The 26,269-nt window shown below is 47.6% G+C and overlaps 2 protein-coding genes across 5 annotated transcripts; one reads left to right on the plus strand and one right to left on the minus strand.

Moving 5' to 3' along the window:
- The first annotated feature begins 498 nt into the window (after positions 1-498).
- Positions 499-10,995, plus strand: gtpbp2b (GTP binding protein 2b). 2 transcript variants are annotated; one of them, XM_061771073.1, is made up of 12 exons: positions 499-958; positions 2,831-2,857; positions 2,931-3,115; positions 4,475-4,586; positions 4,655-4,852; positions 4,922-5,096; positions 6,578-6,797; positions 7,198-7,333; positions 8,601-8,659; positions 9,271-9,442; positions 9,683-9,847; positions 9,915-10,995. In XM_061771073.1, exons 1-12 carry the CDS (start codon positions 785-787, stop codon positions 10,074-10,076), a joined length of 1,785 nt encoding a protein of 594 aa, XP_061627057.1. In that variant the 5' UTR covers positions 499-784; the 3' UTR covers positions 10,077-10,995. The 2 variants fall into 2 exon arrangements, with proteins under 2 accessions (XP_061627057.1, XP_061627058.1); XM_061771074.1 differs by lacking the exon at positions 9,683-9,847.
- Positions 10,992-25,578, minus strand: LOC133476969 (apoptosis-stimulating of p53 protein 2-like). 3 transcript variants are annotated; one of them, XM_061771071.1, is made up of 18 exons: positions 25,441-25,578; positions 22,045-22,150; positions 21,815-21,916; positions 20,579-20,640; positions 20,409-20,510; positions 20,146-20,311; positions 19,890-20,071; positions 19,641-19,805; positions 19,021-19,234; positions 18,844-18,939; positions 18,686-18,774; positions 18,259-18,610; positions 16,261-16,961; positions 14,527-14,664; positions 14,319-14,452; positions 13,559-13,725; positions 11,368-11,567; positions 10,992-11,148 (listed from the first exon to the last, which is right to left on the minus strand). In XM_061771071.1, the coding sequence occupies exons 1-18, from the start codon at positions 25,447-25,449 to the stop codon at positions 11,107-11,109; spliced, it is 3,027 nt and encodes a 1,008-aa protein (XP_061627055.1). In that variant the 5' UTR covers positions 25,450-25,578; the 3' UTR covers positions 10,992-11,106. The 3 variants fall into 3 exon arrangements, with proteins under 3 accessions (XP_061627055.1, XP_061627054.1, XP_061627056.1); XM_061771070.1 differs by having other exon boundaries at positions 22,003-22,150; XM_061771072.1 differs by lacking the exons at positions 21,815-21,916; positions 22,045-22,150 and having other exon boundaries at positions 25,441-25,564.
- Positions 25,579-26,269: the final 691 nt, after the last annotated feature.

The raw sequence follows: 26,269 nt of genomic DNA on the forward strand, positions 1-26,269 counted from the left end.
AATATGAGAATTTTGAAAGGAGGCCAATACTTTTTCACAGCACTGTAAGTCCCATTTATTACTATTGTTATTACGTTTAACGCCAGAACACAACCCATGAAAACCACAACACTGCGACATTTCGGCACACCGGAAGTGAGCTCCCACTCCCTGCGACTTTCTCAAATTCAGGGGTGTCAAACTCAAATTCACAGTGGGCCAAAATTCAATCTTGGAACAAAGTCAGGGGCCATACTCAATATTTATTGAAAACTGACTAGGATTTTGCATGTTTCCTCTTCTCTCCAGATATTATCATAGGAAAACAAACTTAACGGAATCGAGAATAAGCAACCTTACATTTTATCAAGCAGAACTCCAATGTGCCATAAAAGACATCAGTGGTATGAGTTTCTTATTTGTAAAATCTGTGGCGAGCAGCTCATCTGCCTTCAAGATGCCCATCTTCGCTTTGCTAAAGAGCGCAACTGCGCGCCAACGGGATTCTGGGACTTGTAGTGTTCATGTGAGCGCGTTCGTGACTGCGGGCCAGCTCGAATACACGTTTGATACGGTGCCGTGGGTCGAATAGAAAAAGAGATTAGGCGTGTGTGTGCTGATTTTGGGTTTGGCAACGTGAGCTTGCCGGAAGTAGCCGCTGTTTAGCTCCAGTAGCTCGCGGTGCGTCGGGGTCGGCGTCGATGATGCCGGGGAGACCGGAGAGCATCTGGCGCCGGCTGCTCTGCTCCGGGACAGGCCGAAGTCGTCCGATGCTGTGACTTGTTACCCGGTGACAGCCCTCAACATGGTGGACTTGTGCCCGGGCGGCACGAAGAAGGCGTCAAAAAAGTCCCGAACGAGGAGAAGCAGACGAGGTCGCCGTCGTCGGAGTAAAAAGAACAACAACAACAACAACAACAACAACAACAGCAGCAGCAATAATAATAATGAAAGAGCGCCAGCATTTCTCCCACCAGAGGTAGCTACTTCCGCTTAGTTGACTTCCGCTTAGCAACAACAAACTCTTTGTTTCCCCTCCAATCGCGAATGAACATTTTGCCAAACATAACAACGCATTGCAGCAAGCGAGCTGAGCCCAGATGAGCTCAAGTGTCGTCATTCCGTTCCAAAGAGGAATTCCGACTCGGTGAAGCTCAGTCCTGGAACGAGCAAGCTAGGCTTGGCGAGCGCACCTTCCGAAAAACACAAGACGAAACAAAACAAAACGAAACACTTCTGGGCCTTTAGCGCAACGGGCAGCGAGCGACTCGGTGGCACTCCGGTTGCGGTCGACGGCGCAACATTTGTGATCAAAAGCTCTCGACGCGAAACGTCATTGCAAGTGACTGATGTCGCAATCATTTATCGTGACTTATTTGATGTTTTATGAAATCACGATTGACATGCTGCGGCTCAGATTGGGGCCAGGCTAATTCAGGATACGTATCCTTCCTCCCTTCCTTATTTAAGATGACCCGACGAACATTTATCAACAGTCACAAATACTTCATTCATTCATTAAGACCATTTTGAAAAAATGGGATTCAATAGTTTTTTTAAAATTTTTTTGGTCATTTGATTTATTTTGTCATTTCTCTTATAAATGGTGGACTGACTATAATACAATTAAATATACATTTAACGTTTTGTTTATTTGTAATACATTGGTTCCTTAAATTAATTTAGCTTTATTTTTAAAACATGATATTTTAAAAGTACAATAAATCTGTCACATTGAATTGTTATTCATCATTCTCTACTTTTTTATTCATTTTAGTGAATTGATTCATTGTAAATAAAACAAAGAACCTAATGTTGTGTTCTTCGAGTAAATCATTTTTGACTCCGTCTTTTGAGCCGGTCCACAGACGACCATTTTCAGAATCCAACGTGCCCCTTGTGCACGCCAACACGCAGTCTGGTTAGATCTCGCCGGCCTCCAAACGTGGACGATGGCACACGTCTCGTCATCCAAATCCCACCCGTGCCGGCGCCGTTTCTGGGTGTTGTTGATAAATGGCTTTTGCTTTGCATAGTAGAGGTTCAAGTTGCACTTCCGGATGTAGCGCTGAACTGTATTTACTGACATTGGTTTTCTGAAGTGTTCCTGAGCCCATGTGGTGATATCCTTTACACATTGATGTCGGTTATGGACCGTAGATGATGAAATCCCTAAATTCTTTGCAACTGCACGTTGAGGAACATTGTCCTTAAACTGTTGGACTATTTTCTCACGCACTTGTTCACAAAGAGGTGAACCTCGCCCCATCTTTGCTTGTGAATGACTGAGCAATTCAGGGAAGCAATCATGGCACCCACCTGTTCCCAACGAGCCTGTTCACCTGTGGGATGTTCCAAACACGTGTTTGATGAGCATTCCTCAACTTTCTCCGTCTTTTTTGCCACCTGTCCCAACTTTTTTGGAACGTGTTACAGCCATCAAATTCTAAGTTCATGATTATTTGCTAAAAACAATCAAGTTGATCAGTTTGAACATGAAATATCTTGTCTTTGTAGTGTATTCAATACAATATAGGTCGAACATGATTTGCAAATCATTGTATTCTGTTTTTGTTTATGTTTAAGACAAGGTCCCAACTTCATTGGAGAAATAATCCTTGATTCAAAATGTCAACTCCAAGAACGAACATCTCCGATGGTGCTGTGTATAGAAATTCAGTTATGAGAATTTAAAAAAATTTAACTTACAAAAAGACACTTTTCCAAGACAAGATGGAACATTTGTGGTGTTATTTCTATAAATACACTTTTATATCACTGGAAAGAACCATTGTGATATATTTTTTTAAGCGTAACCATGATCTAACGGAATGCAACATTGTGTTTGCAGGCTGAAGAAGGAAACATCGAATATAAGGTAACTTCCTCATCGTCTTCGCTCGGTGGTTTTCCTCCTCCTCGTGCTCACATGACGCGTGTGCGCCCCCTAGCTGAAGCTGGTGAACCCCACCCAGTACCGCTTCGAGCACCTGGCCACGCAGCTCAAGTGGCGTCTGCAGGAGGGCCGCGGCGAGGCCGTCTACCAGATCGGCGTGGAGGACAACGGGCTGCCGGTGGGCCTGAGCCGCGCCGACATGGCCGCCTCCGTTGGAACCTTGCGCAAGATGGCCGACAAGTACGTGAGTGGCGACCGGCGGCGGCGGCGTGGCGGCCTTGATCCCCATCATTTGCCCGTTCCCTGTGCTCTCATCACTATACAGTACAGGGATCTTAAGTCAACTTTTACGCACAAAAAAACCAAAACCAACAGTGAAAAACCCTTTTCAAAAATATGTCTTTATATGTTTAACTTACAAAAACAAATCAAGTCCTTGTTTGCATGTTTTCCTTCCCGTGTTGCTAAATTGCAAACTTCCCAAGTGGATTTGTGACCGTTAGTCAGAAAGATAGCTAGAAAGTAAGCTAGCTCTTATCTCCAGTGAAAGTGCATCCAGTCTTGTTTATGTTTTACTACTCCGTGATTATTGTTCAAGTTTCCCTGCTGTTGCTGAAGCAGCGCTGTGAAAATGTCCCGTTGCCGCAGCAGTTTGATCGCCTGCTGTGTCAGCGAGACAAACTCCTCGTCTGCCGTTCGTGGCGGCAAACTGCGGCATTTTGAGACTCCGCGGTGGTCTTCAACCTTCTCAGAGTTTCCCCCAAAAGACGAAGAAACGACACTTAGGTTCCGCGAAGGCGCTAGCTAGTCAGTAGCCCTCTTCGCCGGTTCGTTGGCAGCACGTAGCAGCAAAGACAGCTCAGACGTCGAAGTTAGCTCGCGCTCAGTCTGACGAGCCGTCAATACGACGGCGCTGCCCGATGATGTCGCTTCTCGGCGAAACACAGTAAGTGAACGACAATCCCCAAAGGACTGTTCGACCTTCCTTCCGCGTGCGTTTTTTATCTTCTTTTCTTTTGCAGTTCCTACCGATTCATTTTTAACCAACTTGGCTTGCTCAAATGTAAGGCAACCTGCTAGCTAGCTAGTAGCTACATTAACTCTTGACGCCACTTGATGTTACCTCACATTCCCGCCACTTTTGCACACCGAGTGATGTGAAAATGGCGGCTTACGATGCAGTGATTTCAATGTATTTTTAAGAATAAATAAATATTGATTCGATTATGTAAAGATCTGGACATTTACGAACCTCCTGACTTTACTTGGCTTTTTGATTAATCTCGCGACTTCACGCTATCGCAAGTGTGAAAAGACGTAAAGCCTCCGTAAGCAAGTAGATGCGGTTTTAAGAAATAGAAATACTTTGTGGATTGAAGTAAACAGCAGCAGAAAAAGAAGACATTTCACATTTTAAATCTTGCGTTTAGTTCCAACATATATTCCACAAGACAAAAATCCCTTTTTAGTGGTTCGGGAGTAGAGAATGAGCGAATGATTCCGAATCGAGTCGCTGCGCTCGGAATCATTGATTGACACACGCGTGCGCACGCGCGCGCACAGGACAGTCACAGCGCGTGTGTGGTGCCTGCTCGTCAGGGTGGGCGCCGACATCACGCTGCTTCGAGAGAGGCAGGTGGACTTTGACGCGGACGGAAGCGGGCGCAGGATCGCCGAGATCCTGGTGCGGAAGGTTCCCGATGACCAGCAGGTAAGCCTCCGCTCCTCGAAACCTCTCCTGGCGGTTTCCCTCAGAAGTGACGTGCTCGGCGCGTGCAGTTCCTGGATCTGCGCGTGGCCGTGCTGGGCAACGTGGACTCGGGGAAGTCCACGCTGCTGGGCGTGCTGACGCAGGGCGAGCTGGACAACGGGCGGGGCCGAGCGCGCCTCAACCTCTTCAGGCATCTCCACGAGATCCAGACGGGACGCACGTCCAGCATCAGCTTCGAGATCCTGGGCTTCGACAGCAGAGGAGAAGTGAGCGACGTCAAACGAAGGCGGCGGCGGCGACGACGTGCCGGGTGACGCCTGACGTGTGCCCGACAGGTGGTCAACTACAGCGACTCCCGCAGCGCCGAGGAGATCTGCGAGAGTTCCTCCAAGATGATCACCTTCATCGACCTGGCGGGACATCACAAGTACCTGAAGACCACCGTCTTCGGACTCACCAGCTACTGCCCGGACTTCGCCATGCTGGTGGTCAGCGCCAACACCGGCATCGGTCAGACCCTCCTCTTTCCCGCTTTACACCTTAGTATTCCTACAATAATAAGAATATCGATTACAGCGGGGGTCCCCGTCTGGGCCGCCGGGGGGGGGGTTCATCGTGCCGGCCGGGCGGAGACGGTGTAAGGTAAACACTAGGCCTGCCACGATTACTCGAAGATCTCCAATAATTTGATAACAGAAAAATCTCTGCCCGAAGCTTCACAGTGAGCATTTTTCCACACGGACCAAAATGACTGCCAAATCCCATCGAAATCATTTGGCGCAATGACAGCAAGTCAAGAGGGAAGTGTAGTGTGGGACTTTTAGCCGACGTTATTTGTGGATACCCCCACTTGTTCGAGGGGGGGGGGGGAAATCAATTTTCTTTTTTCTTAAATAGCAATTAAATGAGAATCAACTATCGGCAGATTCCCACAGAAAAAAATTGTATGAGTACATCCCTTAAATGAAGACAATAGTCATTATTATTCATCCATTTTCCACCACTTATCCGAGGTCGGGTCGCGGGGGCAGTAGCTTTAGCATGGACGCCCAGACGTCCGTCTCCCCAGCCACTTCATCCAGCTCTTCCGAGGCGGTCCCGGGCCAGCCGAAAGACGTAGTGTCTCCGGCGCGTCCCCGGGGTCTCCTCCCTGTGGGACGTGCCTGGAACACTTCACCGGGGAGGCGTCCGGGAGGCATCCCGATCAGATGCCCCAGCCACCTCATCTGGCTCCTCTCGTACTCGGAGGAGCAGCGGCTCTACTCTGAGATCCTCCCGGATGACCGAGCTTCTCACCCGTTCTCTAAGGGAGAGCCCGGACACCCTGCGGAGGAAACTCATTTCGGCCGCTCATATCCGGGATCTCGTTCTTTGGGTCACGACCCCCAGCTCGTGACCAAAGGTGAGGGTAGGAACGTAGATCGACCGGTAAATCGAGAGCTTCGCCTTTCGGCTTAGCTCCTTCTTTACCACAACGGACCGATACAATCATCATTATTATTCATTATTTCAAAAATATTATTGCATATTATTTTATCATCAAATATTTTAATTTGTATTTTTTTTTCATTGTATTAGTTGATAGAGTTTTGATATGATTTATTATGACAAATGTTTCGAAAATTATGATTATTAACCCTCCTGTTATGCAGCAGGTCACATTTACTTTCTTTTAAAGAAAACAACCTCTGCTGGTGGCAGTTTGAACTTTTTAATTATAAAGTTAAAACATGGGCTATTAACCCATATTGGGGGGGAAAAAGACCAACATTGAGGCTAGCAGGAATAATAAATAGAACAAAATATGAATTCTCACTTTTCAAACTACACTACAGGCAAAACTATTCAGTTAAACTCGCAACACGCAGAATGATCAGCAGAGGTCGCCATTTTGCCTCTGATGTCTCACCGAAGCCGTCATGACCATATTTGGACTTGAGAACTTAGGTTGACTTGGTGCTCCCATGTCGTCCGTCCCTGGGTTTGTGCAGCGGGTACCACCAGGGAGCACCTGGGCCTGGCCATGGCGCTGAAAGTTCCCATCTTCATCGTGGTCAGCAAAGTGGACGTGTGTTCCCGGGTGGGCGTGGAGCGAACGCTGCGGCAGCTGGAGCGACTCCTCAAGCAGCCGGGATGCAACAAGGTTCCGCTTGCGGTCCACACGCCCGACGACGCCGTCACCGCCGCGCAGCAGTTCGCCCCCGCAGCGTGGTAACGCACACACGCTTACACACACACGGCACCATAACACGACTGTAAGAATATCGACGAATCAATTAGGGCTGGGGGGGGGTGGTTGTATACATCCGATTACACAACCCAAAGAATCAAAATTGAATTGAGTTGCATCCAAAAGAAAAAAAATGGATTGACTCAAACCACGACCGAAAGAATCCAAATGGAATTGAGTAGCAAACTAAAGAATTTAAATGGAGTTGAATCGAATTGAATCACAACCCAAAGAATCGTATTGGAATCGAATCATTAGCTTCTTAAGCACAACAGTACACGACGTCAGCATGACACACTGATTGTGCACCCTATACGTATGCCTGACCGGGCTTTTTGCATGTGTGTGTGCGTGCATGCGTGCGTGTGTGTGTGTGTGTAGTGTGACGCCCATCTTCACACTGTCCAGCGTGTCGGGAAAAGGTCTGGACCTCCTCAAGGTCTTCTTGAATGTTCTTCCACCTCTCAGCAACAGCAAAGAGCAAGAAGAACTCATGCAGCAGCTCACTGAGTTCCAGGTACACACACCCAGAAACACGTGCGCACACACACACATGAACATAAATACCCAATCAGGCACACAAGCAATCAGTCACACACACACACACAATCATATACACACACACACGTGAACATACATACACAATCAGACATAGTCACACACGCACATGATCAGACACACAAACACACGCACGCAGTCAGACACACACACACAAATCAAGATAAAGAAATCTATGCCTGTGAGTATTGGGATATATATTGTGTGTCTACACCAGTGCTTCTCAAATAGTGGGGCGGGACCCCCTGGGGGGTCACGTTGCGATGCCATGGGGGCGTGTGAGACCCTGAAGAACATGCTAGAATAAAGTGTAATTGCACATCCACTGCAGTAGGTGGCAGTGGTGCGCTCGTCGCTCTCGCTCTTTTCTATTTCGGGGAAATTGATGCACTTTATTTTCTGTTACAGACTGAAAACAACATTAATACATTTATTCTTGATTGTAAATTGATCTATATCTTTCTTTTGTACTTTCATCAATGTTTATAAGGATTAGATTAGATTATCCTTTATATATACAATGTAGCGGTGTACTCACGAGGCCTGCGGGTGGCGGGGGTCGCACATTTTTTTCTTCTTCCCGGGGGGTCGTAACAGAAAACAATTGAGAAGCACTTGTCTGCACTATTTGTGTTCAAATATCCGTTTAAACTGCTTACATGCAGTCTCTGCGCCATTTGCACAATGGTCAATGGAGCAGACTATTGCTCTATTAGTCCTTTCAAACTGCTCTAAATTGCTCGAGTACTCGGCATCATTTGCACAGTTGTCAAAAAAACAAAAAAAAAATGTATCGGCATTAACACGCGACTGGTAAACTTTCATTGCTCAGTGATTCTCCGTACTGTGTTTTTATGCCTCAAAGGTATTTTCTGTCAAACGGCTCCAAGTACCGGAGACAAATTCCTTGTGTATTGTTTGGACATACTTGGCAAATAAAGATGATTCGGATTCCGATTCTTAAGTGGGTTCCAAAAGCGCAACTATCGAGGCTCATCGTTAGCCCAGCAATGGCATTTTCCATAAGATGTTAGCATCAAGCTAGCAGGTGGCGTTCTTAAGGCAAAGTTGTTTGGTTGTTTGAAATATCCAAAGTGTAATTGTCTTTGGTTTCTTCTCGGTTTTAGAGTAAACATCTGCTGGGAGTGGCAATAAAGAAGACCACCACACACGTGAAGATGCACATACACACACAATGCTGACGTGCGTGTGTGTGTTGTCTGCAGGTGGACGAGATCTATTCTGTTCCTGATGTTGGCACGGTGGTGGGCGGGACTTTGTACAGGTGAGAGTTATTGTGTGGATGTGATATTTGGGTGTATGTGGGAGTGTTTTTGTGTTTACGTCATTTTGTGTGCTTGTGATATTTGAATGTGTTTTTGTGCGTACTGTATGTTTGTTTGTGTGTGTGTGCTTGTATTTATTTGTGTGCGTAAGAGTGTGTCTGTGTGTGAGTATGTGTTAGGGCTGCACAATATTTCATTTGAGCATCGCCATCGCGAAGTACGCGTGCGCAGTAGTCACATCGCAGGGTCCGCCGCGATGTTGGTGTACTGGAATATACGGCGAATCTACTGTAATATTAAAAGCAACCAGCAGAGGGACCTGTTTGGTTCCGAATCAACGGAACTTGGCAGGCACGCAGCTGTGTGAGCGCGCAAGGTGCGTTCAGGGACACTGCGTAAATGCGAGTGAACGCGTTCTATTGTAATACAGTACATTATTGTAAAAATGGAATTCTAGGAAAATTAGGATTTGTATCAGAATATTTTACTTAAAACACTACACTGTGTTTGTGTGTGATTGCGTGTGTTTTTGCGTATGTGTGATTGCGTTTGTGTTGTGTGACTGACTGATCGTGTGACTTTTTGTTGTGTTTCTATGTGCGCGTGTCAGCGGGGTGTGCCGCGAGGGCGAGCGCCTGGCGGTGGGCCCCACGGACGCGGGCGGCTTCCTGCGCGTGAAGGTTCTGTCCATCCAGCGGAACCGCGCCACCTGTAGGCTGCTGAGGGCGGGGCAGGCGGCCACGCTGGCGCTGGGCAACCTGGACAGGACGCTGCTGCGCAAGGTCAGCCGCGCCGCGCATCGGCCCCGTCACGCCATTGATGACGTGATGTCATCGGTGATGTCGTGAACAATGTCACGTGGGATTTCATGAGTGATGTCACATCAGACACGCACATGAACACACACGTACACAAGCAGACACACACACACAAAGTTTTAGGTGAGGGGTGTCCGAACCTTTTTGTCTGAGAGCCGCATACAGAAAAATGGCTGACGTGGCGCGTGTGTCGTGTATGTGGAGGGCATGGTGATGGTGAGCCCCAAGATGAAGCCCACCGTCTGCTGCCACTTCGAGGCGGCCATCGTTCTTCTCTTCCACGCCGGAACCTTCCGCCGAGGCTCGCAGGTCACGGCGCACGTGGGCAACGTCAGGCAGACGGCCGTCGTGCAAAGGGTGCACGGGAAGGCACGTCTGCCACCGCAGGTTTGTGTGTGTCCCCACGCATGTGTGACACCTGGCTCTCTCCTGGCAGGACGAGCTGAGGACGGGCGAGCGAGCCGTGGTAGCGTTTCGCTTCCTCAAACATCCCGAGTATCTTCGGACCGGCGCCAAACTTCTCTTCAGAGAGGGAGTCACCAAGGGCATAGGACACGTCACATGCCTCCTGACCGCAGAACACAACCAGAACCACTAGAACCAGAACCACTACAACTACACTATCAGAACCAGAACTCCTAGAACAGAACCACCACTACCCAAACCGTCAGAACCAGTACAATAAAACTCTACAACCACAACCAGAGGCATTGGAACCAGCAGAACCACAAGAACCAATACCACTAGAGCCACCAAAACTAGTACTACAAGATCTAACAGGACCAGAATCACTAGAAAAAAAAATCTGAACCACTAGACCCAGTACCACCAGAACAAAAACCACCACAACCTGAGCTATCAGAGCCACTAAAAACAAACTCTATAACCACAACCCGACGTATTGAAACCACCAGGAACCAAAACCACAACCTGAACAATCAGACCCACTAGAAACAAACTGCAACCAGAGCCACAAAGAACCAGTCCACCGAAGACAATCAGAATCAGTCGAATCTGAGCTCACATGGCGTGTGGTGTGCCACCGCCCCCCCCCCCCCCCGCCCCCCCCGTCCTTCATCTTCTCCACTAATCTGGCGCTGATCCGGATTATTTCCGAGTGGCCCTCCAAGAAGATTTGGACTCAACTTGGTGGACCAGGCCTTCTTCAACTTTGACTCTGTTTTTTATGTTAGCACTTTATGACACACCACGGCCATGTCGGCAGCCACGTTGAATGGTCGCCGTAAAAAAATCTGTGAATGAATTGTTGCTTGTGCAGTCCAAAAGGAGAATGTTGAATGTATTCCTATGTGAAATATGAAATGAAAAGATTGAAGTTTGTTGTCAACAATGACTTTGAAATCAATTTAGCGTACTAGCCTAACCTAGGATGTGACTAGCATGCTAGAAAAGGTCACTTGTAGTTTTGCAAATGATTTCATTCGGTCCTGAAACTAAGATGTTTGATGTTTGTTTTCCAGAAACAGCATCAATAAATAATAAAAATGCTAACCAAGTGTCAAAATCTTTTATTGTGGTTGACACATCAAAAGAGAAGAAATATAAAGTGTACATTGACTTGTTGGTCATTTGAGTGGTTCTTGGCGTTCCTCAGGAGTCCATCTCGGCTAAGCCAGACTTCTGTGTCGAGGGCGGATCCTCGGATAGAGCTGACGGGAAGAGGTGGGGCAAAGCGGAGTGAACGCATGAGTGAACAGCGGCACCTTGATTTGCGAGTCCAAATCATTCTGTGACCGAGCTCGTAACTCAATTTGCTCTTATATCAAAACCATTTGGAAATGACATGAATTCTTTCCAGCACCCCTAAAGTCGTAACCCGAAAAACTGCTAAGTCAAGGCAGCGCTGTACCGTATTACGAGTTACTGACCCCGAGCAGGTTTCTGGGTATGAATCCCTGGCGATCTCCGCAGCACGCCCACCACCACTCGCCGTCGGCCTGCTCATCTTTACGCAACACCGTCATGCAGTCACCTGTCTTGAAGGACATCTCGTCCTCACTCTGAGCCTCATAGTCCCAAAGGCCGTAGACCTTGCCCCCGTTCATAACACCCATCTTCTCCTGAACGCCTGCAGGCAAACATGCAAGGGGCGGGGCCGTGGCATCGCAGTCTTGTTACAAATCTCATTCATTCTTTCGTTCATTATTGCTTCCTCTGACTCATTATGAAATTCACTTCATCATTTATCCTTGGATCATTACAGAATTCAGTCATTCGTTTGTTCATTCATTCATCCTCATATTCAATCATCCATGACGACTTCCTCAAACTCATTAATTCATTTGGGACGTTGTGTTAAACATGAATAAAAACAGAATACAATTATTTGCAAATCATGTTCAACCTATATTTCATTGAATACACTACAAAGACTACAAAGATATTGAATGTTCAAACTGATCAACTTGATTGTTTTTAGCAAATAATCATTAACTTAGAATTTTATGGCTGCAACGCGTTCCAAAAAAGCTGGGACAGGCTCATGTTTACCGCTGTGTTGTGTTACATTATGTTTTCTTTTAACAACATTCAGTAAACGTTTGGGAACGGAGGACGCTAATTGTTGAAGCTTTGTCGGTGGAATTCTTTCCCATCCTTGCTTGATGTACAGCTTCAGCTGTTCAACAGTCCGGGGTCTCCGTTGTCGTATTTTACGCTTCATAATGCGCCACACATTTTCAATGGGAGACAGGTCTCCCAGACAGGTAAGTTACCCATGCCATTGGCACTAACACAACCCCATACCATCACAGATGCTGGCTTTTGAACTTTGCGTCCATAACAGTTCGGACGGTTCTTTTCCTCTTTGGCCCGGAGGACACGACGTCCACAATTTCCAAAAACAATTTGAAATGTGGACTTGTCAGACCACAGAACACTTTTCCACTTTGCGTCGGTCCATCATAGATGAGCTCGGGCCCAGAGAAGCCGGAGGCGTTTCTGGGTGTTGTTGATAAATGGCTTTTGCATAGTAGAGTTTCAAGTTGCACTTCCGGATGTAGCGCCGAACTGTATTTATTGACCTTGGTTTTCTGAAGTGTTCCTGAGCCCACACGGCGATATCCTTTACACATCGATGTCGGTTTTTTATGCAGTGCCGCCGGAGGGATTGAAGGTCACGGTCATTCAATGTCGGTTTTCGGCCTTGCCGCTTACATGCGGTGATTTCTCCAGATTCTCTGACCCTTTTGATGATATTCTGGACCGTAGATGATGAAATCCCTAAATTCCTTGCAATTGTACGTTGAGGAACATTGTCCTTAAACTGTTGGACTATTTTCTCACGCACTTGTTCACAAAGAGGTGAACCTCGCCCCATCTTTGCTTGTGAATGACTGAGCAATTCAGGGAAGCTCCTTTTCTACCCAATCATGGCACCCACCTGTTCCCAATTCGCCTGTTCACCTGTGGGATGTTCCGAACACGTGTTTGATGAGCGTTCCTCAACTTTCTCAGGCTTTTTTTGCCACCTGTCCCAGCTTTTTTGGAACGTGATGCAGCCATAAAAGTCTAAGTTCATGATTATTTGCTAAAAACAATCAAGTTGATCAGTTTGAACATGAAATATCTTGTCTTTGTTGCGTATGCAATGAAATATAGGTTGAACATGATTTGCAAATCATTGTATTCTGTTTTTATTTATGTTTAACACAACGTCCAACTTCATTGGAATTGGGGTTGTAGTTTATTCATGGGAACTTCTTCAGATCTGTTCAGTCATTCGCGAGAACTTCCTCAGATCACAAATTTGTTCATTCGTCAATGAGGGCCTCCTCGCATCCATTCAGCCATTCATTCATTCATAAGAACCTCCTCACATCATTCATTCATTCACTCAGCCATTGTTTGACAACCTCCGTAGATCATTAGGCCACTGACTTATTCATTCATGACAATCTCAGATTCATGAATTCATTCACAAGAGCCCCCTCAGAGATATTCATTCATTCATTATGACAACCTCCTTAAATCAGTTCATTGGCGAGAACCTCCTCACATCCATTCATTGATGAATTTCTTCTCTCACTCATTGATTGATTCAGTGTTGTGGTTGCTGACCGTAGAGGAAGTGCGAGCACTGAGCGTATCCATCATCCATCTCTTCACATTTGTCGGCTGCCGTCTGCGCGTCGCTGTGCGTCACGGCCAGCGCGGCGGCGCCGCTCTCCACCAGGAACTTGCACACCTCGACGTTATTGCACGAGGCGGCGCAGTGCAGCGGCGTCCTGGGCGGCCACCGCAACAGCAACGTCACCACGACATCCGCATTACAGCGATGCAGAAAAAAGAAAAAAGAAAGGAACACGAATAGCGGAAATAGGCAGATAATTGACCGGCATTATGATTGCACTGGGAAATCAAAATTATGTTTTTTTAATTATAATTGCACTGGAAAGACATTTTTCAAGTTACGAGCCATCGCTTGCTTGATTTTCTGGTTTGTGTTGCGAGCCAAAATGAAAGTTACACATGAGCTTTAGCTCCGCCGATGCCCGAGTGATTAGTAATAAAAATAGTGTGCACTCGCGGGCGCACACCCTGCAGCCTGGCACTGACTTGTTTCCTTGGACTTAAAGAGCTTTGCTGAAACCATTGTGGAAGATCCAGGGAGTAGAGAATAATGAACAATTCAGAATGCAGTCGCTGCGTTCAGAATCATTCACGCTTGCACTACTCCCTGGTCTCTATAAAAGGGATTTTTTTTGGAAACCATCTAGGTCCACTATGTCAAAATCCCTGGATCGTGATTAGGAAGTCAGGAATGAGTCAGTCATTACGAACACGGCCTCGTCAAGTGAACGATCGGAAGTTGCCTTACCATCCGTCGCTGTCGGCAGCGTTGACGTCGATGCCAAAGTGCACCAGGAAGTGTACAATGTCGGCATGCCCGGCGCAGACGGCGTTGTGCAGGGCCGTAATGCCTTCGTCGTTGGCCCCGCTGGGATCGTCCACCTGGAGACAAACAAAGATGGAGGACATCAAAATCTCTGTCCTCCACGATGACTCCAAAGATGTTGTGGGCTCACTTCGTAAATGACCCTCTGGACCAGGTCGTATTCGCCCTCCAGGGACGCATCCAGCAAGACGGCCAAGGGGTTGAACTTGACCCGCACGATCCGGTCCACCGGAACCGAGGCCGACGTACGGAGAATAGACTTCGTTCCCTGGAGGAAGTCGACGGACTGAGTTAGACGTCGGTGAGAAGAAAAAGAAACCGTGGCTTCTGACACATTTGTTCATTCATTCATCCATCTATCCCTCGTCATTCATTAGAACATTATCAGATTCATTTATTCATTAAACCTCTTCATCCATCCATCCATCTTCCACTTATCTGTAGTCGGCTCACAGGGGCAGCAGATTTAGCAGGGAAGCCCCAATTTCCCTCCCTCCCTTCCTCCCTTTCTTCCTTCCTTCCTTCCTTCCTGGGCCAGCTGTGAGACGTAGTCCCCGGGGCCTCCTCCCGGTGGGACGTGCCCGGAACACCTCACCAGGGACCCGTCCAGGGTGCATCCTAACCAGATGCTCGAGGCAACTCATGTGGCTCTTCTCGACATGGAGGAGCAGCGTCTCTACTGTGAGCCCCTCCCGGATGACCGAGCTTCTCACCCTATCTCTAAGGGAGAAAACTAATTTCAGCCGCTTGTATCTGCCATCTTGTTCTTTGGGTCACGGCACAGCTTACGCCATAGGTGAGGGTAGGAACGGAGTTCGACCACTAAATCCACAATCCTTCCTCACGACGACAGACCGATACAGAGTCCGCATGACTGCAGACGCTGCACCGATACGCCTGTCGATCTTCCCCCTGTCCGTTCTGTTCCCTAAAACCCTTTTCCGTCTGGCTGCATTTTCAATAAACATCAGAATAATTAAAAAAAAAATGTAAAATAAGCACAGGGACTATTTCAAACTCCCCTGTTGCACAGCTTAACTGTTCCAGCACAAAAGGCATACAGATCCACCATTCTGCATGGCCATGCAGCTGAACAGGACACGTTTAAAAAAAAAGACCGCAAGATACTTAAACTCCTCCACTTGGGAAGGATCTCCTCCTCAACCCCGAAAGGGCACTCCACCCTTTTCCGACTGAGGACCATGGCCTCAGATTTGGAGGTGCTGATTTTCATCCCAACCGCTTCACACTCAGCTGGGAACCTCTCCAGTGAGAGCTGAAGATTGCGGCCACAGAGCAACATCATCTGCAAAAAGCAGAGACGTAATGCTGATGTCGCCAAACCAGACCCCTTCAACGCCTCAGTTGCACCTAAAAGTGATAAATGGCAGCCTTGCCGGAGTTCAACCCCCACTGGAAACCAATTCGACCTACTGCTGCCAATGCGGACCAAACTGACACCGGCTGTACAAGGAACGAACAGCCCGTATCAAGAGGTCCGGAACCCCCCGCACAGAACTCCTCAAGGGACATGGTCGAATACCTTCTCAAGTCCACAAAACACGTAGACTGGTTGGGCGAACTCCCATGAAACCTTGAGGACCCTGCTCAGGTTGTCAAACTGGTCCACTGCTACACAGTCAGAACGAAAACCGCATTGCTTCTCCTGAATCTGAGATTCAAACCTCTTCAGATCTATGAATTCAGTCATTTTCACGAGAACCTCCTCAAATCCATTCATTCATGACAACCGTATCAGATGCATTCATCAATTAATTAAATTCACAAATTTTCTTGAGAACCTCCTCAGATTCATTCATTCATTCATGAGAACCTCAGAAGAAGAAGAAAGAATCAGCGTCACCTCTCCCGTAACCTCAGGGGGCTTCAGGTTGAGGGCAGCGTCCCCTCGTAGGGGGTAAGGCGGAGGCGGGTAAGGCGGGAACTCATCCCCTGTGACTGACCACACTGCTTCCTCCTTGACATCTTGATTGGTTGGTGGGCTGCGGCAGGAGGCGGAGATTGGGATATGAAAACGTGGGGGCACGGAGGGCGTCGTCCCAAGGTCTTTCGGGCTCTCGAGTGACTGCTTCAGAGCCACTCTGTCACTCATTTCAGATGTCCCAAAGCGCTCTGAGACTGGGGCTTGGGTGTCCACGGGGATGGTCTCAATGGTCTCCATGGGGATTGTCTCCATGGCAGCCAGGGTGGTCTTCTGGTAGAGAAGCTTCTGGATATTGGGTCCCGCGGGGCCTTCGGGCTCCGTGATGGAGCTGCGTTTCTTCAGGGGCCGTGGGGCGTGGTGGCGGCGCCGCATGGCTTCCAGGTCGGCATCGCTGTGGTTCCTGTGGGAGTTGGTCTTGGTCAGGAAGGGGAGAAGCTTGGTGGGGCTGAGGGGCCGAGGAGTGGCTCGCTCTGTGGCAGGCTCCGCCCCAGATGCGTCACATTTGCCCAAGCAATTGGCGTCAACCTCACCACTCTTGGAAGAAAAAAGAGATCCAGAGTTGATGGCACAACTGTCGGACTGCTGCCCCCCACTGGCCTGGAGAGCTGGTTTACCGTACACTGAGGAACAAGTAAGACAGGTGATTAACATCCAAGCTGGGGGATCAAGATAGACCAAGATAGATCAAAGTAGCTTTGTTACAGACCTAGCTCAAGTAACTATGGAGCCTACTCTCACATGCGGGGTCAAGGGTCATCCTTAAACAGCCCTAAACCCAGTGCAGTTCATCTTATATTTATTATTATAAGTTGATTTGCTGACTTGCTGTCTCTGTTGTAGGTGAAAATGAGGATCAAAATGTTTTTTGAATGCAAAATGAATTATTTCCAAGTACGGATAGCATTATTTTAGAAACAGACCCAATTTGGTGTAGGACTTTGGCTTGCAGATGGCTCTAAAAGCAGTTGGGGCACGGGGCGGCATGGTGGGCGGCTGGTTAGCACATCTGCCTCACGGTTGTGAGGTCCCGGGTTCAAATCTGGCCTCCATGTGTGGAGTTTGCATGTTCTCGCCGTGTCTGTGTGTGTATTCTCCGGGTACTCCGGTGTCCACCTACATCCATGGTAGGTTAATTGAAGTCTCTAAATTGTCTGTAGGTGTGAATGTGAGTGCGAATGGCTGTTTGTTTATATGTGCCCTGCTATTAGCTCGCGACCAGTTCAGGGTGTACCCCGCGTCTTGCCCACAGTTAGCTGGGATGGGCGCCAGCACACGTGACCAGCGTGAGGATAAGCGGTTAAAAGAATGGATGGATCCATGAATGTTGGGTCACAGCTGACTTAGGGCTTTCCACTTTCGTCTCTCAAGGACTGCAGAGCTTAATCTGATACTTGCTAGCTGTCAACACAGTTCTTTGTTCGCCAAGCTTGTATTGGCAAAGTCTTCCTTCGGCATCACCACCTTCTACCCGAGGAAGGAGACGGGCCTGGTAAACTACACCCACGGAACGAAATTAGACCCGGCACTGAACAACACCTGCTGCCTGATCACTGGATACATGAAACCCACCAACATAAATGACCTACAGTATATCTCCTTGCCATATCAGGTGGGAAGTCACAGCAGATGCCACAATCTCCATGGAAGTCAACCCCAACCCAACCACTCGAGTCAAGAAGAAAATTTCTGATCCAGGTCCTACCCCGAACAACGTTACTGCAAATAAACCAAACTCCAGCTCTGAATGGAAAAGCCAACCCAACCCCTATAGCCAGAAAGATCTTATAGATGTCAACACACACAGAAAGATCTGTGTCAAGAAATGGAAGGCTTTAGGATACTATAAATTTGAGGAAAGGAAAAGAAGAAGCTTGGAAGCGAAACAAGCATTTTAAGGAGTTATTACTCGCCAATCACCTCGCGTTTGACAGCGTGGAAGCGTGCTGGACTGGTAGCTCTTTCCCAGCATGCTCCGCTGCGTGTACATGGAGTAGATGGACGCCGTTGCCACCGTCTGAGGCTTCTGCAGAAGTGGGACCAAGGGGTCCAGGGGCTTCATGGGCTTCAGGGGCTTCAGGGGCTCCAGGGGCTCCAGGGGTTCCAGAGGCTCAGGGGTATAGGGTCGCACGGCAGCGGCCGGGGGGTTTTCCTGCTTGTGTGGCAGTGGGAGGGTGTAACTGTGAAGAGCACCCCCTGATGCACGCATCTTGACAGGGAAGGTTCCAGTGCAGGAAGTTTTGCAATTAGTGATTCCTGGAAGAACTGCTACCTAATAGAGAAAGGACATAAGTGGAGGTAGGAATGGTTCACAGTGAGAATGTCACAGGTTTGAGTCAGCTGGTACCTTCTGGTCCCTGAGCAGTTTCTCTGTCGTGTGATTGATCCGTGAGGGACCAGGGGGTGGGACGTTGGATCCCTTGAAGGCGTTGGTCTCTGCAGAGAGAACATCATCAAAGCTTGAGTTCTTGAATCTTAGATGGAGCTATTCTTATTCTTGTTGACCTGAAGTGGAGCAGCGCAGTTTGGTCATGCGGGGCAGTGTGGCTATGTGGGCGGGGCCTCCATTAGAGCTGCTCCAATCAGAGATTTTGTTGACAACTGCTCAGAACACAAAAACACATCTGATTGGTCAGCGTGCGGATCACATGACGTCTTCACTGGACCGCCACCTCAGCGTACCTGCGGTAGGCTTGAGGGGCCGGGGAGGCTGTGGTGGTGGCGGCTTCGGGGAGTTGTCCACTGGTAGGGTGGTGGTGCCGTTCGGGTAGATGGACTTCAGCGGAACCTCTTGACGCTGCGGGAAAGGCGGACCCTGGCAGGGTGACTGGATGTATGGACCCACCGCCGCCACCTTCGACGTGGCGTGCTGAGGGGCTTCGCTGTCCGAAGGCACCTGCAGTGGTAACCAACACGAGGACATGTTTCAGCTTCTGGATGCTAAATGAGCATAGCATAAAATTTGCATTAGCATTGCATTAACATAGCATATCATTAGCATAGTATTAGTTTAGAGCGAGAATTAGCATAGCATTAGCATAGCGTAGAGTTAGCATTAACATAGGGATAGCATTAGCATACCATTAGCATTAGCATACCATTAGCATACCATTAGAATAGCATAGAGATAATATAGCATTAGTATAGTATTAGTGTAGCACAGTGTATAAACAGCTACCATTAGCATAGCATTAACATTTATTACTTATTTAGCATTTATTTTTATAGCTTTTACATTTATGATTGTTTTATTATTATCTATTGGCATAGCATAGTATTAGCATAGCATTCGCTCCACTCACAGGTGTGTTCTCCTTTTGCTTCAGCCCTGCTTTCTTCTTGCAAAGGCGCAGACGCAGCTCGGCCACGCGTCGCTCCATGGTTGCCACCTCCTGGTTCCTCCTGCTCAGCGCGTCCTTCTGCTGCTGCAAGCGCGAGTTCTGCTCCTGGTTCAGTCGATTCCTCAGCTGGGGGACAGGACACGCATATGGAGCCCTGGCGCCTTAGCATGTTTGTTAGCACCGCAGTGTTTGCATCTTCCCCGGCCTCACCTGCAGCTCCCCACGCAGCTGCTGCAGCTCGGCGGCCGAGGAGGAGGAAGAGCCTCCGCCTTCCGTCCTGCCGCTCCTGAGCGCCTCCAGCTGCTCGCTTAGCTGCTCCACGTGGGCCGAGCCCGCCAGGAGCTCCTTCTGCTTCTGCTGGAACAGGACGGTCATGTGCTCCAATTCCGACGCTGAGAAGCACAGGTGTCCTCAGCATGGTCTACTCGGCGGCCTCCCTGGAGTGCCCGGCTGCTCACTCACTCACCCAGCTTGCTGTTACTGATGCGTTTGAGCTCCACTTGACCCTTGAGGGCCCGCACACGCCGCAGTTTGGCCTCCTGCTTGATGGCGTTTTCCCGAAGACGTCGCACGCGCTCCTCCTCCAACGTCTCCCAACAGTCCTCGTGCCTCAAACGCCACAGATGCTGCTCCTGGGAGAAGGGAGCGGGGTGGTGACGTCATCATTGAGATCACACGGTTGTCATGGTGATGTCACAGTGTGGTCACGTCGCAGTAATGTCATCATACCTTGGATGCGAGCAGCTGTTCCTTGTCATTGATGTTTCGCTGTTGTCGGGCCGCCAGATCTTTTAGCTCGCTCAGCGCTGTCTCTCGATGGGACACTAACACCTGAATGCCCATTCACAAACATTTAGTGTGCTAACAGTTGTATGCTAAGCTAGGCTAATACTAGTCACCTCGTCATCCTCGGCAGTCACGAGACCTCTGCTCATCGTATGGTCGGCTGCCCTGCACACGCCTGGACACAAACAGATCATAGCTTAGCATGATTAGCGACGTTAGCGCCAGCTCCTAAATGAGCTTAAAAAGTAGACGTTCAACGATCATACTGAGTAACCAAGGCAACTCGACTGTTTACTCGACTTCTTGAACCTTCCCTGTGACTTCTACCGTTTCGGAACATTAAAGTGTCTACACGGTTTCTAGAACATTCTAATCAACTTTTCAAACCTCCTGCTCATCTTCTAGAACATTATAGTGTCTACACCACATCTACAACGGTCTAGTCGATTTGTAGATATTTTTGTTGACTAATGAAACTTTCTACTGTTACAACTTTCAACTAGACTTCTTGAACCTTGTGTTTGTCTTCTATTAACCTCGTAGCGTCGACTCGACTTATAGAACCTTCTGTTTGACCTCTACAACCTTCTACTTGACTTCAAGAACCTTCTCTTTGACTTACACAACCTTCTACTAGACTACTAGAACCTTCTACTTGACTTCAAGAACCTTCTGCTGGACTGCTAGAACCTTCTGCTCAACTACAAGAAATTGCTGCTCAATTTCTAGAATCTTTCCAGTGTCTATGTGAAGTTATATAGTTATTATAGAAGTCTTCTTGACTTCTATAACTTTCTACTGAACCTTTAGAACCTTCTACTACATCTCTAGAACCTTCTGCTCAACTTCTGGTACCTTTCCGGTGTCTATGGGTCTTCTAGAATGTTATACTTGACCCCTAAAAAGACTACCTGACTTCTAGAAAATTCTACCTGACTTCTAGAATAATCTCCTTCACTTCTTCAACCTCCAGAAACTTTTATTAGACTTCTAGCATCTTCTGTCCAACTCTTGGAAACTTATACTCTGCTTCTTGAACCTTGTGCTTGGCTGCTAGAACCTCCCAGTGTCTACTTAACTTCTTGAACCTTCCTTTTGACTTCTAGAACATTTCCGGAATACTATGTGCCTTCTAGAACCTTCTATTTGTCTTCCAGAACCTTGTACTCAACTCCTAGACGCTTCTGCATGATTTTTAGTGTGTTGTGTACTGAACACCAGCTACCATGCAGGCTTACGTGTAAACATTTACTACAGCGTGGTGAACAAAAACAAGCTCCCGATATGTGTGTGTTTGTGTGAGTGTGCGTGTGTCCATTTGTGTATATGCGAGCATGTCTGTGCAGTACCTGTGTGTGGCAGGCGCCTGAGTAAATAGGACACCTCCCCACTGTGCTGCCCCCAACGCTGCAACACCTCCATCATCTTCTCCTCCTCCCCGACGACACGTTCTGATTGGTCCAAAGGCATTTTCATGTCAACTGACTGTGTGTGTGTGTGTGTCTGTCTGCGTGCGTGCGTGTGTGTGTGTGTGTACCATCTCCCCTCCAGGTCTCAGTGAGGCAGCAGCGGTTCTCACCCGGTTCTTTACACAAGCGAAGAACGTCCCTGCAAAGCGTGTCCGGTGTGACGGGAACCTCGCAGCAGTTCTGCGGCCCGCCGCCAAGGAACACGCTCACGAACATCTACGACAAAACAAGTCACGTGACAACCGGCGGGCTGAACATGCTAACATGCTAATGCTAAGGACCGCCGTTGCGGTGGCGCTGAGCGTTTGGCCGCTCACGTCGTGGTGTGAAGGACAAAGAACAAAACAACAAAACTCCCATCATGCAGCAGGCTGGCACGACAAGCTCCCTCAGTTTATGAATAACCTTTGACCTTCCTCATGTTGCACACTGACTTGTCAGTTGTTTTCAAGAAGTGGCATATTGGGTTCCAAAAGTTAAGCAGAAGGTTCAGAAGTCTAGTATAAGGTTCTGGAAGTTGACTAGGAGGTGTATGTAGAAGTTAAGTAGAGTATCCTAAAAGACGAGTAGAAGATTCTAGAAGTTAAATAGAAGGTTCTAAAAGGAAGTTAGACACCAGAAAGATTTTAAGAGCTGAGCAGAAGGTTCTAGAAGTCTATTAGAAGGTTCTGGAACTTGAGTAGAAGGTTATAGCAGTCAACTAGAATATTTTAGAAGTTGGCTAGTAAAAGGTCGTTTTGTTTGGAGCTAAGAGGGAAGCACAAACAGGAAGTAGCAGCCTCCTCCATTCGTCACTGAAAATGGCAGCTTCCTCCTGGAGGCACGGCTGTTCTGCTTGGCAACTGTTGCCGTGGCGACTGGGATCGCACGCATGCACAGACACACACACACACGTGCGCGTGGTGTTCAAGGTCATACATGAAGTGGAAGTCAAACTGGAATCTTGCTGTTCTTTGGCTGTGCCAGTCACGTTTGATTGACAGCATTGTGATGGGCGTGTCCACATTTGATCGACAGCCTAGAAGTTTCCCGATCGTCGTCCTAACGAGCGCTGACGTTCAGTTGCTTGTTTTTAATTAAGAAAAATCTTATCTAATCCTGAGCAGCATGCATGTTTGTGTGTCAGTGTGTGTGCATGTGTTAATCTCGGTGGTCACATGACCCGTCTCCCATATGGCATTAGGCGTGGGCGCCGCCAACATTCAGGAAGTGACCTGTGGTGAACAGCTGCCTCCTCTGTTACCATGGCAACAAGGTGACATCATTAATACAGCAAAACCCCACAATATCGCAGATTTTTAAACTATTGTTTTTTTTAAGGCTTTTTACATACGATACGGTATATGCGATACCACAAAAAGTGAACTGCAATACGGCGAGGTACTTCTGTGTAATACCACGTTGTGCCACAACATGCCAGGCAGCACTGAGCTCTTGAAGACATCCAGCCTAATTAACAGCAAAAGAAGAGGCAGAGAAGCTTCTGTTTGTATGTGTTGTAGCAGTTGTTTGACGGTTTACAATTACCATAACATCTTTGCTAATTTACCTTAGCCCATCTATGGCATTTGGCCATGCCATTCTATTAACATTCTATGTTAGCTAGCGGACTTTGGTGCGACGTTGACCCTCAGGCACCCCTAGTGAGGATAAGCGCTCTAGAAAACGGGTGGACGGAATGTTGTTTTTGTTGTTGTGATGGCGTCCCCCACAGCGGGGGTCCCTAATCTCAGCCCGGATTAAGATGCAGTCACATGACACCCCGCCCCCCCCCCCCCCCCCCCCCCCCCCAATTGTTTTGAGCTGCTACACTAACGAGCGAGCAATTTTCAACTTCTTGTCCTGGTCTAGTAGGGCAGCGACAGAAGGACATTAAAACCTTCTGCTCAACTCTCAGAAACTTATACTCAACTTCTTGAACCTTGTCCTTGACTTCTAGACTATCCCAGTGTCTAATAGATTTTTAGAACCTTTCTGGCATTTTAAGACTTCAAGAACCTTCTGAGTTCTAGAACATCCTAGTATATACTCCACTTCTAGAACTGTACGTTTGACTCCTAGAACCTTCTGCTCGACATCAAGAACTTTCAGCACAAAGTCTAGAACCTTTACAGTGTCTATGTGCATTCTAGAACCTGCCTGACTTCAAGAACCTTCTATAGTACTGCTACAAAATCGTACCTGACTTGTAGAATATCTTGACTTCTAGAATGTTCTACTCAACTTCCAGAACCTTCTACAAGACTTCTAGAACCTTTCGCTCAACTTGTAGAACCTTTCTGTTGTCTGTGTGGCTTTTAGAACCTTCTACTTCTAGAAATCGTATCTGACTTCTAGACCAGAGGTCATGAACGCTTTTGAAAACGACAGCTACTCCTTGGTAGCGATTAACGTGGGCTACGTTTGATACACACTTATAAAATACCAAATTTTCTCCAATTACCTTTAATTAGGGCGGCTGTGGCTCAGTCGGTCGAGCGGGTCGTCCAGTGACCGAAGGGTCGCCGGTTCGAATCCCGGCTCTGACTGCAGTCCATTTACCAATTAGATATGTCATTACTCATATTCATTATTATTGAAGACATTGATCATGTTATTGATAGCTCAGCATTTATTAACAATGATTTAGGAATCAGATAAATATCAATACTCAACACTTTGCTTTTTGAAATCACAATGTCAAATTGAATGTCTCCAAAGTTTTGTTTGTTTTGGTCTGTTGTCGTACTAGAGCGGCTCCGACTACCGGAGACGAATTCGTTGCGTGTTTCTGACATACTCGGCAAATAAAGAGGATTCTGATTCCGGTCAAACTCCGGCAATGACGGCGGTCCGCTTTTCGCTCGCCGTCTCGCTGCACTTACATCCAGAACGTAACAAGTCGCACGGATGAATGAATGGAAGGATAGATAGGCGGATGAAACATTAGTTTGGTTTGGGGTCACTGATCCCAGAAGGGGGGAACATTAAGTCGAAGGGACATTTGGTAGAACGAAGTCCACCCATGCCGGTGAGAAGATCAGATGGTCGGTCTGTATTCTCTTATCTGAACGATCTATTTATACGCCACAATGGAAGGACGAACGGTAGGATGAATGGATGACGGATGAGTTATGGATGGCTGCAAGGCTGACGGAGGCAACGATGGATAATTGAAGGGACGAACGAATGAAAGTATGGATGATAGATCATGAATGAATACATGAAAGGATGAGAGAATGAATGGACAAATAGCTGGAAGAAGAATGAATGGATGATGGCTATATGAAAGAATAGATCGATGATTAATGAAACGAAGGGTGGATGATTGAACAGAGAATGAATAGAATACATGAGATGAAAGAATAAAAGGTTGGATGGATAAATGAGAAGAATGGATGAATGGATGGCTGATAAAAGGATGGTTGGGTAGACAAACGGATGGATGAATGGATGATGATGGTGGCCGGGTGTGCCAGCTGAGAGGCCCCCCATCCGTCCGCGTCCAAAGTTGTCGGTTGTCTCACCGGCATCATGTTGTCCGCACGCCGCGAGTCACATGACCCGGTGAAGTCCGCCCGGTGTCACGTGACCTGTCAGCGTTAGCATCCAAACGTGTATCGGCGACAGGAAGTCATCGGCGAGGCTGCGAGAGCGAGAATGAGACCGAGCCTGAGCGGGTGCGAACATCACCCGGCTTGATCCACACCAGGATCCGCTGTAGATTTTCAAAATAAGATGACTCGGGCGACATGCTCTCTCATCAGCTCGCGTGACTAAATGTCGTGTCCTCTTTCCATCTTCTAGCATTTCATCTATCTTTCTATGAGCGGCAGTCAAAAAGCAGCGAGCCCAATTTTCCACTTGCACTAGAACTGCAAAATATGCAAAGAAATGTGGGACTTTATGGCTACTTTTCAATTGAATGTCCCATTTTCCTCAACACCAACTGTCCATCGACGAACGAGGTCATGCGCGCCAGCCTCGAAAATTCAGAGGCTGTGCTTTTAATCCATTTTTTGGATTAACTCCTTATTTATTTTAAAGGTCAAAAAAGGCGCCCGATCAGGTGCTTTTTTTTTTCACTTTTTTTTGCTGAGCCTATTGCAGCTTGCCCATAAGCATTTCGCAACCTTTTGAAAATGTTTGATGGATGTTCACCTTGCAAAGCAAGAAATTCAAACTCTCTGCTTCTGATGGGCATCCGCAATGACCTCAATTCCAAAATGGCTGACAAAAAGAAGACAGGCTCGAACCAAACTTTGTTTTCCTGTCAAGATAAACCTTGAAAGAAGTATTTAAACTGCAAACCGTGACAATTCAATGGGGCTCATTACTTTTTGACCGCCCCTCATC

The sequence above is a fragment of the Phyllopteryx taeniolatus genome, chromosome 4, assembly GCF_024500385.1.
Source record: "Phyllopteryx taeniolatus isolate TA_2022b chromosome 4, UOR_Ptae_1.2, whole genome shotgun sequence".
Taxonomy (NCBI): domain Eukaryota; kingdom Metazoa; phylum Chordata; class Actinopteri; order Syngnathiformes; family Syngnathidae; genus Phyllopteryx; species Phyllopteryx taeniolatus.

Excerpts from the sequence above, each read along its gene's own strand:
- LOC133476969 (XM_061771070.1), bottom strand. Across the intron at positions 19,806-19,889 it reads AGCTGCGTGGGGAGCTGCAG|CTGAGGAATCGACTGAACCA; the intron begins GTGAGGCCGGGG and ends CCTGTCCCCCAG. Across the intron at positions 11,568-13,558 it reads GTGCTCGCACTTCCTCTACG|GCGTTCAGGAGAAGATGGGT; the intron begins GTCAGCAACCAC and ends GTTTGCCTGCAG.
- gtpbp2b (XM_061771073.1), top strand. The coding sequence starts at position 785 with ATGGTGGACTTGTGCCCGGGCGGCACGAAGAAGGCGTCAAAAAAGTCC. Across the intron at positions 959-2,830 it reads CAGCATTTCTCCCACCAGAG|GCTGAAGAAGGAAACATCGA; the intron begins GTAGCTACTTCC and ends TTGTGTTTGCAG. Across the intron at positions 4,853-4,921 it reads GCTTCGACAGCAGAGGAGAA|GTGGTCAACTACAGCGACTC; the intron begins GTGAGCGACGTC and ends TGTGCCCGACAG.